The 19,111-nt window shown below is 20.3% G+C and overlaps 4 protein-coding genes across 4 annotated transcripts; 2 read left to right on the top strand and 2 right to left on the bottom strand.

Moving 5' to 3' along the window:
* Nucleotides 1-3,730: 3,730 nt before the first annotated feature.
* Nucleotides 3,731-6,888, top strand: SRAE_2000045700 (Transducer of regulated CREB activity, N-terminal domain-containing protein; the record flags this gene model as incomplete). Its single annotated transcript, XM_024651289.1, has 3 exons — nt 3,731-4,392; nt 5,703-5,869; nt 6,116-6,888. 3 exons carry the CDS (start codon nt 3,731-3,733, stop codon nt 6,886-6,888), a joined length of 1,602 nt encoding a protein of 533 aa, XP_024504981.1.
* A 2,212-nt stretch (nt 6,889-9,100) lies between these two features.
* SRAE_2000045600 (UBA-like domain-containing protein) lies at nt 9,101-10,327 on the bottom strand (the record flags this gene model as incomplete). Its single annotated transcript, XM_024651288.1, has 2 exons — nt 9,101-10,086; nt 10,177-10,327. 2 exons carry the CDS (start codon nt 10,325-10,327, stop codon nt 9,101-9,103), a joined length of 1,137 nt encoding a protein of 378 aa, XP_024504980.1.
* Nucleotides 10,328-16,834: 6,507 nt separating this feature from the next.
* SRAE_2000045500 (Ribosome production factor 2 homolog) lies at nt 16,835-17,808 on the top strand (the record flags this gene model as incomplete). Its single annotated transcript, XM_024651287.1, has 3 exons — nt 16,835-16,889; nt 16,929-17,040; nt 17,085-17,808. The coding sequence occupies 3 exons, from the start codon at nt 16,835-16,837 to the stop codon at nt 17,806-17,808; spliced, it is 891 nt and encodes a 296-aa protein (XP_024504979.1).
* Nucleotides 17,809-17,900: 92 nt separating this feature from the next.
* On the bottom strand, nt 17,901-18,449 carry SRAE_2000045400 (Dynactin subunit 6; the record flags this gene model as incomplete). The annotated part of the gene is made up of 2 exons (XM_024651286.1): nt 17,901-18,219; nt 18,265-18,449. The coding sequence occupies 2 exons, from the start codon at nt 18,447-18,449 to the stop codon at nt 17,901-17,903; spliced, it is 504 nt and encodes a 167-aa protein (XP_024504978.1).
* Nucleotides 18,450-19,111: the final 662 nt, after the last annotated feature.

Genomic DNA, 19,111 nt, shown 5'->3' with positions numbered 1-19,111 from the left:
TAAATTTAATAATGATTCATTTTAACTTTTTAATATTAAGTATATAAAATAATAAAATATTGGATAACAAAAAAATTTATATAATTTAATATAAATATCTTTTTTATATCATAATTTTTATTAGTTCTATTTAAGGATATGAATTTTAACATCTTAGTTATTAAAATAGTCTTACTTTTTATTGTTTATTTTGAAATTAAAAATAATGAAGTTTTATATTTCATTAAAAAAAATATAACATCCCACAAATATACATATATTTGATAAGAAGACATAAATATACACATTTTATATATCTCTTTACATCTAGAAATATTTTTATATGTGTATAAGAAGAACTTTTTAAACAGTAAAACATATCTATCTATCTATAGTTATATATACTTTTTAGAGTTAATTTTTTATTTCATTTATTACTTATTCATGATTTTTTGTTTCCTACTTATTCTCTTTTATCATATATGTTTCCGTTTATATATAGTACTTTTTTTTATTATATTATTAATGAAACTTTGATAAAATTTTTAAAAATTCCAATTAAATGAATATAATGTTTAATTGATATTATTAAAATAATTGTTATTATTATTATTATTATATTTTAAAATAATTATATAACTAATTTTATTCTTTTCTTCTTTTATTATAATAAAATAGTTATTTTGTTTATTTATTTTCTAATAAAAATTATATGTAGGTTGGCTTTTAAAAAGTCTTTGGTCTTGTTTAATTCCATTAAAAACATTGTAAAATATAAATAAAAAAATGAAAAGTTTAATTACTTTCCATTTATGTATAAACATATTTATTTGTTCCTTTCTTTTTTTCTTTATTTATAAATGATATATTTTGTTAAAAAAAATATAATTTTTATAAATAATTAAAATATACATATAATTTAAAAAAATATATTATATATTCTTTTTTTTTTTCTTATGAAAGTCTGTTCTATCTCACGTTCATCTAAAATAATATATATTTTATATCTCAACATTTTTATTTTTATCAACCCCATCTCTGTACCAATCTCATTTTATTCTAATCCTTCTTTTTCGGAGAAATTTTTAACTTCTCTTCATGATATGCTTTATCATATCATATCTTTTACTAAATTTTTTTTTCCTTTTAATAAAAAAATAACATCAAAAAAATATCCTTTTCTTTTGATAAACTTTAAGAAATTTATCAATCTAAGAATGTACTTTATTTTTCATATTGTTTTAATCTATTATAAAAACATATCACTATTTTTAAAACATGCATAAATATGCTTCTTAATTTAAAAACTAATTTTTAATTAGTTCTTTTATCAATTTTTTTTTTTCTAACCATTTTTAATATATGCATAATTTATTTTAGTAAGGTTTTTCTTAAGAAACGTGATATATTTTATATGTAGAAGAGTAGTCAAATACATGTATTAATAATATTATTTTACCAAACAAACCAAATATCACTTTTTTTTTATCAACTTCTATAATATGTACTTAAACTTTTTATTTCCTACTATTCTTTGTACCTTTATTTTTTTAAACATTTATTTGTACATTTTAATAAAAAAAAAGTACATTACACCTTGGGTATTTTAGTTTTATTTTCCTTTTATAAATACTTCAAAAAAATTATTTTTCTTATTTCTTTTAATCTATATATTAAAAAATATTGAAATATTAGTCATTAATATTAAAGTAATTAGTCATATCTTGTTTATTTACTTTCTTTAAATTAAAGTTTAACATTTGTATGTTAATAAATGTCAATTACTTATTTAATACTTATTAAAGTTTATTAAAAAAAAAAAAAAAGATTTCATTAATTTTATTGTTTAATCTATTTTAATGTTATATATTTTCATTTGATAGTTTCATTAAATGTTTATTTTATTCAAAAGGGAATTTTAACTGTTCATTTACCATAATAAAACATATTTAAAATTGGACATTAATTTATTGAACAGGAAAAAATTTTAGTAATCCAAAAAATTTCAATCTTTTTAATGAAAGTACATTTTCTAGTACATCAAAAAGAAAGAAATTTTTCACCCTAATATTAATTGTTCCATTTTGTAGATATTTTAAAAATAAAACAATCTTTATAAAAAAAAAATTTTTTATTTCCCATTTAATGCTTTTTTTACCACATTAAATTGAAACTCTTTTTTTCTTTGACAACATTTAAAAAAAATAAAATAAAAAACTATTTTCCTAGTATATACTTTTCTTTGAAATATTGTATTTTTGTTTTATATAGTTTTAATGTACTATAATGATAATTTAATTAAAATATAATTTTATAATAAAAAATATTTAATTGATAAGTTTTAAATAGAAGTTATTGGTTTTTTTTTTATTTTTAATTTTACTCCAAGTATGATGTAAAATAAAATTAAAAAAGATAAGTAAGTAGAGAATTTTAATATTATTGTGTTATAAAATTTTAATTAAATAAAAATAGTAGCTGAATAAATTAGAATATTTTGATAATATATAATATATGTTTTATCTATTGATAAAAATAGATAATCAAAATGGATTTTTTTTTTTTCAAAATAATATTAATATGTTTAAAGAGTTATAAATTATTTAATCAAAAAACATATATAAATCGAAACATTAAAATAAATACATATCTATCTTATGCAAATATATAGTATGCTTTTTGGTTATTTAGCAGTTTATCTAAAAAGAAAGTCGCTAATCAGCTTAACTAAGAGAATAATATTCATTTCTGCTTATCACCTTGTAATATTAAATATATATATATGTATTATTAAGTTGGTCGGCATATCATATTTATATATATTTAGAGTGTAAAAATATAACTTCTGAGCTAGAAGGGAAACTTTAAAATTTTTATACATGTACATATGCCTATAGTAATAAATATATATATATATATATTTTTCTTTATCGTTATGTATGAAAATTTGTGTGATTTTATAAGTAAATCATTATCATTAAAAAAGACACAAAAATACTTTTTATTATTTATATTCTTATAAATATTTTTTTAGCTAGTATCTTATTATCATATGTTGATAGAAGGTGTTAGTTACTTTTATTTTATATATAAAATTATACATATATAACCTCTTTTTAATATTTTTTTTTTAATTAAAAAAAAATTGTCATTACTATTTTATACTTCCTGTTGAAGAATCTTATTTTATAATTTTGTTATAATTAATAAAAATAATATGTGTAAATAAAGTTAAAATTGTTGAAGATATTTTATATTAATTCTATTGAGAAAACAGATTTATTTACTCGAAAGAAGGATAATTAAAGATTAAGTGACTTTTTTTTTAATAGCAGGAGCTTTCTAATTATTATTATCATCATTATTACACACTATTAGAAAACACATTTAAATAATTTTTACTTTTTAATGAACCCAATTTAAGTATTGTATTGAAAATTTTTTATCTATTAATTATGAATGAATCTTACACATGACATTATCTTTTAAATGTTATCATTTTATATATGTATATATTTTATTTTAATCATTAGTTACTGCTTTATTATTGTCTTTAAATTGATTTTAATTATTTTGTTCCTTTATAATCTATTTTATTGTTATTTTTATAATTTTAACTTAGTAAAAAATTATACATTATTATTTCCTCATTTTGTTGTGTTTAATTATAATGTTTTTTTTTTCTTATATATATTTTAATAATTTAAATTTTTTTAAAACTTTTTTTTTTATAGAAAACAAAAAATAAACTATGGGTACTCCAACACCAAGAAAATTTTCTGAAAAAATTGCTCTTATGGAAAGAAAACAAAATGAAGATCAAGAATTATTTCATTCTATAATGAGAGATGTTAAAGCAATAACATCAAACAATTCTTTATCAAATCCAACAACACCATTGCCTTGTACACAATCATCTAATCAACAATCAACTAATTTTTTATTTCATCAAAATAATAATCAGGGATACTCAACAAATATGATGAATAATATTTATCAACAACCTTCAACTACAACAGATACACTATATCAAGAGATTCCTATAACTTCAAATACATTACAATTACAAAATAATGGATGGAATGGTGTTGGTGGATCTTTGCCAAATGTACATGATCCATATTTTAATCAAAATCAAACAGTTCCACAAAATACATTAAATGCTTTTTATATTAATCCAAATAGTAATTTAAATCATCATCCATCTCCTACAGGATCATCTTACTCATCTTCACATTTAAGATCTCGTTCCCCTGGAGCACCTAATCATTATCATCCTTATTCTGGAGGTGGTACATTATCAATTATTCGTAGTAGACCACATTATGAAAAACAAAATACTTTTGATGGTTATGAAATTAATTATCCAGGAACATCAAATCAATTAGTACCACCAGATATGTATCCACACAAGTAAGTTTTATTTTAATATATTTTTTTTATATATAAAAAAAAACAAACAAGCTAATTTATTTTTAATAAATAAAATATTAACCATTCTAATATATTTAATATCCCCATTTTTAAAACACATATTTTGTATAAATATACTTCAAATTAAGCATATGAAAAATAAAGTTTTGTATTGTATTTTTTTAAAACATTATATTTATCACTTTCCATAATTATAGACATATACTTGAAATATCCGCATTTGGAAAATATAATCGTCTTAATATTAGTAATTTTAGTGAATTTTAAATATGAGCAGTATGTATACAATTTATATAATTTATCATAATTTATTTAAAATTATTTCCACAAAATAACAACAGATTATAATCTATTAAAAATTTTTATGTTAATTTTAATATTTTATCTACTGGTTTTTTTTTTTGCAAAAAAAAAAAATTATCTATACATATTCATTAATATTTAATTTCATTTATCACATTTGTACTTTTGAAAGAATAAATTAATTTAACTTTATCAATGATATAACTACCTTAACATAAACGATTATTTTTCATACGAAGAAGTAAAAACAAAAAATAGTTTAAAATTATTTTTGTGAGATTTTTAATATTATTTTATGATCTCTGATATTTAAAAAAAAAAATAATAATAGAAAAATTAAAATAGCGTGTTATTTAATTTCTCAATTATTGAATATATTTATTTTTCTATTATTTTAATTATAAATTGTTTCCAAGATTTGTTTAATTTTTTTTTTAAAAAAACAAATAGAAATTTATTCTATTATATTTATAATAAAAGATACATCAAAATGATTGAAAGTTTATTATATCATTTTTTATTTTTTTTATAACTTTATATATATTATATAAAAACTTAGACAAATGACATACACTTTTTTTTTATCTATATTTATAACATATTATTTCTATTATAAAAAAAATCTTAATATATAAGTAGAAAATAAGTATTTTAAATAATTTATGCTTGAGATAAAATATATTAAAAATACTATATAATAATAATATCTTCTTTTATGAACAATTAAAGTTTTATCTTAAATATTCTGATTAAAAAAAAAGTAATTTATTAGTTGAATAAAAATTAATCATTATGTCATATATTTTAAAATAATAAATAGCACTATTTACTGTTTCTCATTTCATCTTATCTAACAAAAACTTATCTTTCTTTTTTTTTAAATATAATATCAAATATCTTTTCTAAGAAAAATTAAAAAAAAAAAAATTTAAACATTAATAAAAATATTATTTTTTAAAATAAAAAAATAATTTTTTTTGTTATAGAGCACGTTCTGATTCAGCTATTAATATTCATCCACATACTAATTACCATAACGAAGTCATTCATAATAATAATCATTACTCAAATAGTTATTATAATCAAAATGGAACTGTACAAAATTATGAACAATTAAATAATATGTATAATCAAAATGGATTGATAAATAACGGTAATTTAATTGAAGATGCTTGTAATCCTAATGTTATTCCTCCTTATAATAATTATCTATCATCTACCAATTCCTCTAGGCAACAATCACCTATACCTCAACAACAAACCACACAACCACCTACAAATTTTTGTACCAATTTTCAGTATGATAATTCTTCAAATTCACCTATTCATTCACCGCAATATCCCCCTACTTCCACCTATTCTGGTGTTTCATCGCCTGTTTGTTATACACCTTCTTTAGGATCTCCAAATTCCATATCTCAGGATTCACCTATTAATAATATATATCAACCATCTACAAATATCATACAACAATCAACATCAGAATATCCATTACAACAATCCTCAACAACATATGGAAATGGAATTTTAAATAATCAACAACAATCACCAATTCAGGTAATGAATATACCAACAACTACAACACCACCACCTCAAAAAACATCTTGCCAACAACCTCCAATAATTATAAATCAAAATGGTTCTTTTCATCAATCCTGTCAACAAAAACAACAACAATCATCTATAGTTACATATCCACAATCACAACAAACAACAACATATCCACAACAAAATCTTATTGGCCCATATTCAACAATGTCTCAGGAATCTTATCAACAACAATCATCTCCTGAAAGTCCATCAACTTCAACAACAACATATGATAAATCGTCTTCACCACCACGTGGTTGTGGATATCAAATAAATAATAAAAAATATTCTAATTCACCTGATCCATTAGATATTCCAAATATTGTGTTAACAGGAGCAGATGGAGAATTAGATAGTTTTCAAAATTTAAATTTAACAAATGATTCTTATGAATATTCACCTATAATATCAACATCAAATGGTATAATAAGTTGTAGTAATGGACTTGTAATGACAACAAATCAACAGGAAATGTTAATAACAACAGGTACAGAAATTTCCTCCACCTATCATAATAATATAAATTCATCAATGATGGATCATCATTCTCCAATTGTTATTAAAAGGGACTTTATTAATTAGGGTATCAAATCTTTTCTTTTTATCATTATTATTTAATCATTATTTTATTATATTACAAAAAAATGAGAAACTTGAAGGTAGTACATATTTTTTATATTTAAAAAAAACGTCATTAAAAAATATGTATGCATTTTTTTATGTTAAAAAATAAAAAAAAAAGATTACATATATTTATCTTTAATAATAGCCAAAACGAAAAGAATATTAAATAGAAATACTAATGATATTGTAGATATGAAAAAAAAAATGCAGATGATCTCCAGAAAATTTTTAATATTAAAAATTTATGAAAATTTACTTTTAATAAAGTATTATATCAACAAATAAAAAAAAATCATAAGAAAATTTAAAAGTATTTGTATATACATCTTGATAAGAGAAGAAAATATTAAAATTTTATTATTATTTTTTTTAAAAACTTTTGTACTTATATGTATACATATAATTATTGTTAATTTCTAAATATAATTATAATTACTATATCATTTAATTGTTCATCATTTTTAAAATAAAGTTTTTTTTTCTTTTGAAAAGTAAATGATTTAGAGGAAAAATATTTTAACATCGATTAAAATTTTTAAATTACAATGTATAATATAGTTATTAATTTGATTGTTATTTTTATATAATAAAATATTTTTTGAAAAAAAAGGTTTAAAATGATTAAAACAATAATTATTTATAAACAATTAAAAAAAAAAAATGCAAATGAATGTAAAAATAATTTTTCTAACCACCGTATCGATTTTTTAGAAGAAATTTTTTTTTTTTAAAATATTCTTCCTCTTCTACTAGATCTATTTAAAAAAATTTTTTTTTCCATAATTTTTAAATACATATCTATGAAAATAACATAAAATATAACCAAAAAAAAATTGATGTAAATGATAATTAAGAAGAAATAATAACAAATACATAACTTATCTTTTTTTTTATTGCCAAATAATAGAGATATTTTATTTTTATTTTAAACTTTTTTTTTTTTAATTTTTTTTTGTTATTTGATATATAAATACAAAAAAATTGACCCAATTACCTTTTGTCTCTAGTGTTTTTTAAAACAGTGTGTAAAATTTAATAAAATATATAAATATTGTTTGAAAAGATTTTTTTAAATATTAAAAATACATTATGAAAAAAATTTTACTTTATTAATTAATATTTTTTAAAATTGTTATTCGTACACGTCTTAAAAATAAAAATCAGCTTTAATCTTAAGGCATTTATGGAAAAATAAAAAAATTATACAAATCATTATACTAACATATGATTTATAATAAAATATTTCAAATTTTTTTAAATTATAAAACATTTTTGTGATATTTTTATACGCATTGTAATAATTTTTTTTAATGAATATTTTAAATTCACTACAGAGTCACAAAATATAGAACCAAATTATGTATATTTCATATTTTAAAAATGTATAGTATTGTACTTAAAATATATGTTTAAATGTAATGTAGTAATATTATTGTAATTTTTTTTAATAGTAAGAAAGTAATTTCATATATATAGGATAAAAAAAGATGAAGTGACAAAAGTAACAATTTTATTTATTTTGATCACAGAAATTAATCAAAAAACAAAGAATGAAAGGCAACACATATCTATATCTATAAATTTTAATCTTTTTTTTTAAATTATTTTTTTTTTATCTAAAAATATAAATAATATATTTTTTTTAAATTATATATCTTATTTAATTTATAAAAAAAAATGAAAGATTAAAAAAATCAAAAAGAATCACTTTGTATATGTAAAGAAAATATTAAAATATATATCAACAAAAAAAAATAATAGACTAGCCTCAAAAAAAAAAAAAAAATTTTTCAATTTGAGGTTATATATTATATATTTTCTTCCATTATACACCATCTTTTTTCTTTTTCTTATCAATCCCAAAAAAGTAGTAAAATAATAAAATAACAAAAACATAACTTTCTTTGTGTCATGATATAATTATATGAGTATATCTTTTTTTTCTCTACATATATATATATCCAAAGGTCACTTCTTATATAATAGCAGTAAAAAAAGGTAATAAAAAATTCTCACAATTAAAAGAACAATAAAAAACACTGATATAAATATTTTGTCAAAAACATAAAAAAATATCTTAAGAACAGAAAGATAATAAATAAATTTCAAATCTTTTTATTTTCTTAATATATATTTTGTCTCTTCCTTGATATATAAAATTCTTTTTTTGTTAGGCTTGAATTCCTTTACCAAGCTTATTCTTACCAACATGTTGTCTAGAGTTACTATTCTCCATCTTTTGAAGTCTTTGTCTATCATGTTGATTTTGTTTACTACGATTAACAAATGATGGAGTGTTCTCAGACATTGATTGAACAAGTGAAATATCTATTCCTTGAGCACTTAATGTTTCCTGAAGTTTTCGTTGAATTTCAGCTAACTGATCAACTGAAAATGAGTCACTCTCCATATTAATACCACCTTCATTTATGGCAACTGTTGATACTCCTGTTGTAGAGGATTGTTTTTTACCTTTTACAGAGACTGGTGATACCTGACCAAGTCCTGAGTCATCACCAACTGAACTAACAAGTGATGAGTGTGATGTTGCATTTTTTAAACTATTATTTGAATTTGGTCTAGAAGATGAAGGTGAAGAAATTATGGTATTTTTATTGTTGATACTTGAAAGTTGACCCAAATTATTTATTGTTGAAAGGACAATAGATGGATCTATATTAAAATATTGTGTTGGATGAGATTTAACCTGTGTCAAAAGGTATTTTTCTCTTTCAGATAGAGCTTGTCGTATTTGTTTAAATATATTCTCAATATCTGAGGCAGATGTAGGTATAGGCGAATCTTTGCCTTGACTTTGTTTATTTTTTACCTGATTTGTATTAATTGTTGCTGTCGATGATGTAGTAGTAGTAGTAGTCATCGATTGTAATTTTGGTCCTGGTGGTGGTAAGGTAACTTTTTGTTGTCCAGACACTTTAGATGTTGTAGTTACTGGTACCTTCGATGGTGTTGGTGATGGTACAACTGTTGTACTATTATTAATGGTACTATTTGTTGTTGATGATATTGTAGGGGTTTTTCCCGAATTACCCTGAGATTTTTGTGAATTTAATTCTAATCTTCGTTGTTTTCTATTTTTTTTAACCGGAGCATTTCCTGTTGTTTCCCAATCACCAATAACTGTAGTGACGTCTTCTATAATAATATTTATAAATATGATTTAATGTTTTTCTTAAATATTTAAAAATACTTCTAATGTTTTAAAAATAAAAATTTAAAACTTACGTTCACAAAGTGCTCTTATAGTTTTTTCAACATCCAAATCAAAACTGTGAAGAGCTAAAACAATATCATTTGTTGATACTGTAGAGACAACTTCTCTTACTTTAGCAACTTTCTTCTTGAGACTTTCTTGCTCTCCATTACGTGATGCCATTTTTTATCTTATAGGTTTTTTGTTATTAATATTTTTCTCCTATTGAATGTTGAAAAGGCGGTAGCTTGAAATTAAAATATCTTAAAAAAAAAAATTTTATTCGTACATTAAAACAAAATCACTTTTAAAAATGTTTCATTGAATGAAATCAACAAAAAAAAAGGCACACGTAATGTGGCACGTGGAGGTGTTTATATCACGAAAATTTTTAATGTATCTTTTAAATTGAATATAAATATATTATTATTAAACAAAAATTATAAAAATTATTTCATGATATGTAAAAGAATATGAAAAGTTGTATAAAAAATTTTTATACATTAACATATTATAAAAGTAAAATAAAAAAATATATATTTGAAATTAAAAAATTATATACAACCAAATAACGAGAAAAAAAAATATATATATATATATTATTAATTTATATTCTCTCTATGTTATTATTCTATTTATTTAATATTATCTTATATACAAAATAAACAATTAATTTTATTAGAAATTAACGATGGAAAAATGTGATTTATAACTATATATTTTGGAAAATTAGAAAAAAAAAAAAAAAGTTAAGAACATGATGGGAAATATATATTGTCTTTTATACATTTTATATATATTGAATGACATTGATAAAAATATACATATTTAAAGTTTTACTAATTGTACAATTTGGAACTGTATAATCAAATATATGTGTAGGTATATCAAAAAAAAAAGACATACATAGAGAGAGAGGGTATTGTAACTTTTAAAGACTTTTCTAAAAAAGGTAAAGAGTGAAGTTTTATACATACATAGGTAGATTAAAAGATAGCCCCTTTTATTAAAAAGAATGTGAGAGAAAGATAGTGTTAGACAAAAATTTAACATATTGAAAGGGGAAATATATATCTTTTAAAAGACTACTGATAGTGAAAGAAGGCATATTATTATAAAAATTTATATATATATATATATTGAAGTTAAATGAATGTTGATGTGGCGCGAGAGTGTATAAAAGATTGATCTTGACCTATAATCATCCCCCCTCACATATATATATATATTAAGAGATGTATAGTTATATATGTGTGGAGAAATGTTTTGTAAAATATACGTGTTGTTCTTCAAAAGTTTTACCTCGGTAAAGATTTTTCTTAATACTTTACTAAATTAATCCATTTTCAAATCATACAATAAAGAAAAAAAAAAACAAATAAATAAATAAATAAGAAAGATGTTTTAAAATTAAACTAAATAATTAATCTGTTAAAATTTCTCCCCTATCAGTATATGTGAATACATCATTTCCCTATTAATTTAAATTATATTTTTACATGGTACTTCTATCTTTTTTTTTTATTTAAAAGTTCTTTTTGTAAAGAAGAAAGATACCTTGACCAGCTGCAATTAATATTTATTTTTCTTCAATAATGAAAAAGAAACGAGACATTTCTTTAACATATGATTACTAAAGAATGACAATAAAAAAATATAAAATATTTTAAAAATTAAAATAAATAAATACATAGATAGATTGGAAAGTAATATATACAAAATATAAATTACATAAACTTTTGTCATAAAAAATACACAGATAAATGGTGACTGGTAGTGTATCATAAAAAGATTATAAATTACAAGAATGACATCAGAAAAAAAAAAAAAAGGAGAAAACGTTTTATAATTTTTTACATATTAATTATCGAAAATTTGATAAGATATGAATGCGGTAATAAAAAAAAAAATTCTACTACTAACATTAATTATAATTAACTATATTGTATTACAAATTTTATTGGCTTCCTTTTTTATCTCCACATATATATATATATATACATATATTTTTGTTGAAAAATTTAAATCTAAATAAAAATCTATTATATTAATGTTTAACGGAAAAAGAAGTTTCTAACAATATAAAAGTGATCTAAAATAAAAGTATTTAAAACACATTTAAAGATTAAAAGTATCATATCAATTTATTATAATTTATATGTAGTACATATTTGTTAATGATCAAGGAAAGAATATGATAATAAATTAAATGATTAAAATATAAGGTGATCAATACAATTCTATTTAATAATATTTTATTCAAATAAAGAGAAATTCACGTGTATTCTAAATTGATTATATGTCATTACCAAAAGTTTAATTCTATTGATATGTATAAGTATTTATTTATAAATATATATATAGATATTTAATATAGTTACAATATATTGTGTTTTTAAATAAATAATATATAAACAAATAACTTACAGAAGGATGACTTAGAAATACAAAAACATATTGCGATACTATAATCAACTTTTAGTAAAGTAGTACATTTATTATCTAAAGTTAATCTGTATATAAGGAAGAAACAAAAAAGTTAAAGTTTCATATATCTAAGAATACTTTGTGGTACACTTAACAATTCATAAGACATAATCATTTTATTATACACATATATTACTTTTAATCTATGTCTAACATGATAAAATATATTACATTTAATGATAAAAAAAATTGAGGAAAAGACTAATATATTTTATAAAAGTCTCTTTTAATGCATGAAGTACCTGTGTAATATGTGTACAACATTTTGCATTTTATATAGATCTACAAAAAAAAAAAAAATTTTGAGACATCCTTCTTGTTTCTAATAAATAGACTTTTTTTTTTTAAGAAAAAATTTATACAGTAATGGAAAATATTAAATGGTTGATATATAATGTATTTTATAAAAATGAAATGAATTATAAAATATATCTTTAATCAAGAAAAAAAGAAAATAGTGAATGATCATTAGTTCATAACTCATATATAAGCAAGGACGATTATATTGTGTATGGTACTTTTCATACAAAATTACACAACTTCCTTACTGTTACGGAACCCTTTTAAAATCACTAAGCAATTGAAGATAATTTTGAATTAAGCAGAAGAGAACGACAACGATGACATCTCGGGAATATCCAATGAACACAGGATGGTACGTAAAGAAAAATATATTAAAGTGTACGCGTTTTTAAAAAGGATGAATGGTAGATGATAATGACGATGAGACGTTGATGACGACGCCAAGGTGACACAAGTATCTAATATATTTATGTGTATACACACATAAAAATGAAGCCAACTATAATCTTATCAAAAAAAAATTTTTTTCTAATGATAATTGGTCTTGCTCAATTGACAACAACTATTTAATCCTACTTGGTATGTTACAGAATATACATATTTACAATATACCTCATGTAAAGAAAAATTTTTTAACTTCTAAAAGATGTCTGTGTTTCATTTTTCAAAAAAAAAAAAAAAAATTATCATACATAATAAACAATGTTTTTTGAAAAAAAAAACAAGTGATCATATGTCATTTGGATGTTTTAAGAAAAAGAATGAATAATATAAAATGATTAGATATAAGTTTTGTCATAAATAAATATCACTGTTTAAATGAAAAAATTTACCACAAACTTTTATCCTTAAATATGTATTATATAAAATTGTGGTATATATATAGGGGGAATAAAAGAAAAAAAGCCAAAATATTATCTTCTTCAAGCTTCATCTATTTTCCCTTGTCTCATGCAGTATGTAATAATTGTTCTATCTTTTCGATGGGGCATCATCATTTTGTTATCCTTTCATAAAATACAACAAAAATGTGTAGTATTTTCTCAAGACAATATTCTTCTTATCATTATATAAATTCACAGTTTAAACTAAAATATACATATCTATTAACTTGTATATATACACTCTATTATCGTGAAAAATGATAAGATAAAGACTTTTGATAATAGTTTTTAAAAAAAAAGATTATATAATCTATTAGTAAGAAAAAAACTACAAAGTATTAAAGAAAAGTTTCAATTTTTAAAAAAAGAAAAAAGACCCTTAATATTATTAGTATGAAAATTTTATTATACTCTTATATACTTTTAAAGGAAAAACAAGTTAAGAAGACATGAACAAATTATTAAGGTGTGACAAATGCATGGAGTGATAAATAGAAATTTGGATTTAAAAATGAAAATTACAAATGCATTAAAAATGAAAAAAATAAATATTTTATAACTTTTTTAATTTTATTTAAAACATTATGTTGCAATAACTAAATATTCAGAGCAAAAAAAAAACAAACGACATAGAAAGACATATTATATCTAAAGATAAATGATATATAAACTATCCTAAAATATAACAAAATCGATGAAAAAAAAATACATATATCCAAGTATAAATAAACTAAACAAAAAATATTACTATGAAGTTAATAATAAATATAATATGTACATGATAATCATACAAGGTGCAAATTTTCTAATTTTATCTCCAAAAAATAAAATAATTTTTTGTTTAATATCTACAGCTGTTTTAATATTACCATTTTTTTTACCACTATTCTATTGGTATATTATATTATAAATAAAAACTATCTCTTTCTCATTTAATTTAATAGATAAATCTTTGACAAAAAAAAACTTCACTCTCTATTATTCGCCTAATTTATATTTTTGTTTAAAATAAATCAAATATAACTTAATATATTAACATGACTTATTATTTACAATTACCAAAAGGACGACACAAGTACAAAATATTTTATAATAATACAATCAATTTAAATAAAAGAAAGTAATTAACCAATTTTTTATGATAAACTAAAAAAAAATTATAATTGAATATATAAACAAAATAATAAAATATATTTTTTTTAAAATATCAAATATAGTTTTTTTTTCCATCAAAAATAACATTTCATTTTTTATATTTAGAATGCCTTACCACACCCATTAATTGTGTGGGTGTTTCCTTGAAATATTAAAAGGAAATATCAAATTATATTTTTTTATAAATACTAGTCTAAAAAATTACAAGTAATATTAATATAAAAAAGTATAGTTAAAGTAAACATATATTTTTTATTAAAATTTGTTTATAATTATGATAAAATATATGGTACATAAAAGTAAATAATAGAAATCAAAAATTTAATTCTTAATTCACTACAAAAAAAGGTCAGTTTTTTTAAGTGCATTTTTTTTGTTAGTTTTACCTTTCCTCAATCTAAATTTAAGGAAATTTAAAATTGCTACATTTTACAGGAGTTTCAGAAACAAATTTATACTATTGTTAATTTTTTTACACATAAATTAAACAAAAGTTGTTGTCGAAAATATTTTTTTTTTAACCTACTGTTTTTTTGTTTCTCCAATGGCTAATTTCCACATCTTTTTTGTTAGAATAATGCCATTTATTAGCAGGTTATCATTTATATTGTTATTAATACGATATTTTTAAAAAGTTATAAATAAATTTTGATATATGAATAAACATTTCTGCTTTATTTTTAAATTCAAAAACTCCAAATTTAATATTTTAAAATAATTTTTTTTTAAATGATTCATAAATTATATTAAAACACGAATCTTAAATTAAAACTTTTTAATATCACGTTTAATTGTTCTTATTGAAGTATGAAATATTAAAAACTTTTTTTAATTTTTTTGTATTTTTATAACTATCTTCAGAATTGGATTATTTTATGAATCCTCAGTAATATATCCCTAAAGTTCTTCTTTATTATCCTGTAAAATCATATATTTAATATTTTTATTTTAAAAATGTTATTTACTTTTATCAGTTACTTATATAATATTTTCTTGTCAGGAGTAAAATCTCAAGAATCAAAAAATTTTTTCAAAAGACCAACTTTTTCATAAATATAATTATTATTATTATAGTTAGAAAGTTTATTTGTAGTTTTTCTTTAAAAATTGTTTTCTTCAGTTTTCAAGATTTTTGAATACAAAAATTTTGTATCAATTTTAACATGCTGTTCTGGGAAGATTCGTCTACCATTATAAAATTTTAATTTTAATTACCTTTAGATAAAGAAAAAAAAGTTAATTTTTGATTCTCTTAGATCATTCTGGTACAAGCAAAAAACTATTACCATTTCTCATTTTTAATTCAAAAAGTTTATCTTATAAAATAGTGCTTTAAAATATGTGGATGTTAAAAAGGTATCATCCAAAAATAATATAAAATATATCTTGATAATAAAATAAGTGATTTTTTTATATCACATTACGGAACATATTTATTAACATTATGCCAATCAGTAAAAAATTGAAATAAATATTTTAATTTTTTGTCTGTGTTTTTAAAAAATTTTATCAGCTTTTTTTCACTATTTATTTTGTTTTTGCAATTTTTTCTTATTATAATAAACTTATGAATAAATGGTATCTCTCATTATTATATAATTATTTTTATATTTAATAGTGTTATATAAAAAAATTTTTTAATATATATATTTTTTTTCACTGAAAATTATCAAAAACAAAAAGAATATAATAATTAGCACATTAAAAATAAATAAAATTTTATTTACCTATTTTTATTCAAAAAAAAATTTTTCTCCTAAAAAGATTAATTGTAAAGTATTTATTGGAGTATCGTCAGTATAAATTAAATTTTTCATCTTACTTTCAATTTATTTTATAAGATAATAATTATTGTTCTACCATGGGGAAAGTAAATAAAAAACTTAATATAGCTAATAAGCCAAAAACTCGAAAAGGTAAACAAGTATTATTAAACAGAGCTCCAAAAGTAATAGAAAATGATAAAAATTGTCTTTTTGTAAAAGGTGGTAAAACATCAGAGACTGTTAATAATATTATGAAAGAATTAATGTTACTTAAAAAACCTTTAACTACCCAAATGAAGAGGTTCGTTTTTAGATTATATAATAATTTACATAATCATTTTTTAGGCACAATGCTTTTCATCCATTTGAAAATGAAACAGGATTAACAGAATTTTCTCAGAAATTTGATACTTCACTTTTTGTTTTTGGTAGTAGCACTAAAAAAAGACCCTCCTGTATAACTGTTGGTAGAATGTTTGATCATAATCTTCTTGATATGGTAGAATTAAATGTAACTAAATTTGTTTCATCAAATGAATTTAAAGCACCTAGACCAACATTAGGAACTAAACCATGCATTATATTACAAGGAACAGAATTTGAGAATGATGAGACAATGACTAGAATTGGTAATCTTTTTGTAGATTTATTTAAAGGACCTTCAGTATCTCAGGTACGTCTTCAGGGTCTTGAAACAGTTATTCAAATAACAGCTGTTGGAAAAAATATTTTATTCCGTGTTTACAAAACAATCCTCCTTAAATCAGGAACCAAAACACCAAGAGTAGAATTAATTGAAGTTGGACCAAGTATAGATTTTCAATTGAATAGAGACAAATTAGCTTCTGCCAGTCTCTGGAAAGATGCTCTTAAGGTACCAAAAGAACTTACTGTTAAACCTAAAAAGAATACAGATACTGATGTCTTTGGAACTAAGTTGGCTCGCGTTCATGTTGGTAAGCAACATATTAATACAATTCAAACTAGAAAATTGAAAGCATTAAAAAGAACTAAACCTCAGGGAGATCCTAAAAAAAGTAACAACAGTAATAAGAGAGTTAAAGTTTAAAATATGTATAATTAATGTTATTCTTTTTTTGTTATTTTCGTTATCTTTATTTTGTTAATAAAATATATTTAAAAAATGTACAATAAATTAAATTAATTTTTCAGTATTTTATGGTATTTAGGAAACACTTTCAATAAATAATCCAGTTCGTCTTCTGTATTCTGACCTTTTTCACAACCAATTCTTCTATCACTATTTTTACCAAAAACAACTGTTTGAGGTTGGAGTTCCTCTCCCTCAGGAACAACACATCCAATACCAATTGAACAAAAATCTGTTATAACAACATTTTTATCAACTCTTGATCTAACAGAAAATAAATTTTGATTGCCAACACTTTTGCCCCTGAATGTAGATTGTACCTCAAAAGTATTTTTATCACCAATTATTAATGGTTCACCATTTTCATTTCTAAAAGTAAATTAATAATATATATATGTTAAAAAATAATCTTACAAATTTTCTATAGTAACAAATTCCTCAATAATATTATGTTCGCCAATAACTATTGGACCATTAGTTGCTAGTATAGATGCAAGTGGTTGAATGACGGTAGAATTACCAACTGTTATCTCTCCTTTAAGTATAGATTTCTCAAGAACTTGAGAATTTTCATGTAATACCAATTTTGTTTTAGACATTTTTTTACCGTATAGAAAATGATCTTGAACCAATATTTTAAATTGTATTATTTTTCTGTTCAGGAAAATTTATATTTTAAAGAAATGGAAAGTGTTCCCTTGTGAATTAAAAAAAAAAAAATTTTATATAAGGAAATTGATGGTTATTTTTCTTATTTTTTTTATGAAAGTAGTAAATATTTCAATTATTTATGAAAGACAATAATAATCATTTTATTTGTTTTTATTTTAAAAAAAAAAGCATAAATATATTATGGTGTTTTAATAATTGTTAAGAAATTTTTGAGATGATATTATCAAATTATAGTTTAATCTTTTATCACATTGAGTCAATTTTTTTGATAAATATTTTTAAATCAAAATATGTTTCATACATTAAAAATGGTAAAAAAAAGAAATTTCTTCTATTTCCTTTTTATAACTAATATAAACACCACTCCAAAAATCATAATTTTAATGACGATTTGACAAATCACCTCCAATGAAAGATAGATATAGCTTTATAAATTCTAACAAACAATTTAATTATACCTTATTTTTATATATGCTTTTAATATAATAATTATTTTTTTTAATAACATTAATATTCTTATACATTCTTAAAAAGTAATTTTTTCTGTTACTCTTACAAAGAAAATATATACTTAATTTATACATTCATT

The sequence above is a fragment of the Strongyloides ratti genome, assembly GCF_001040885.1.
Source record: "Strongyloides ratti genome assembly S_ratti_ED321, chromosome : 2".
Classification (NCBI taxonomy): Eukaryota; Metazoa; Nematoda; class Chromadorea; order Rhabditida; family Strongyloididae; genus Strongyloides; species Strongyloides ratti.
The sequence above is the reverse complement of the archived record's forward strand: the minus strand, read 5'-3'. Positions and strand labels throughout refer to the sequence as shown.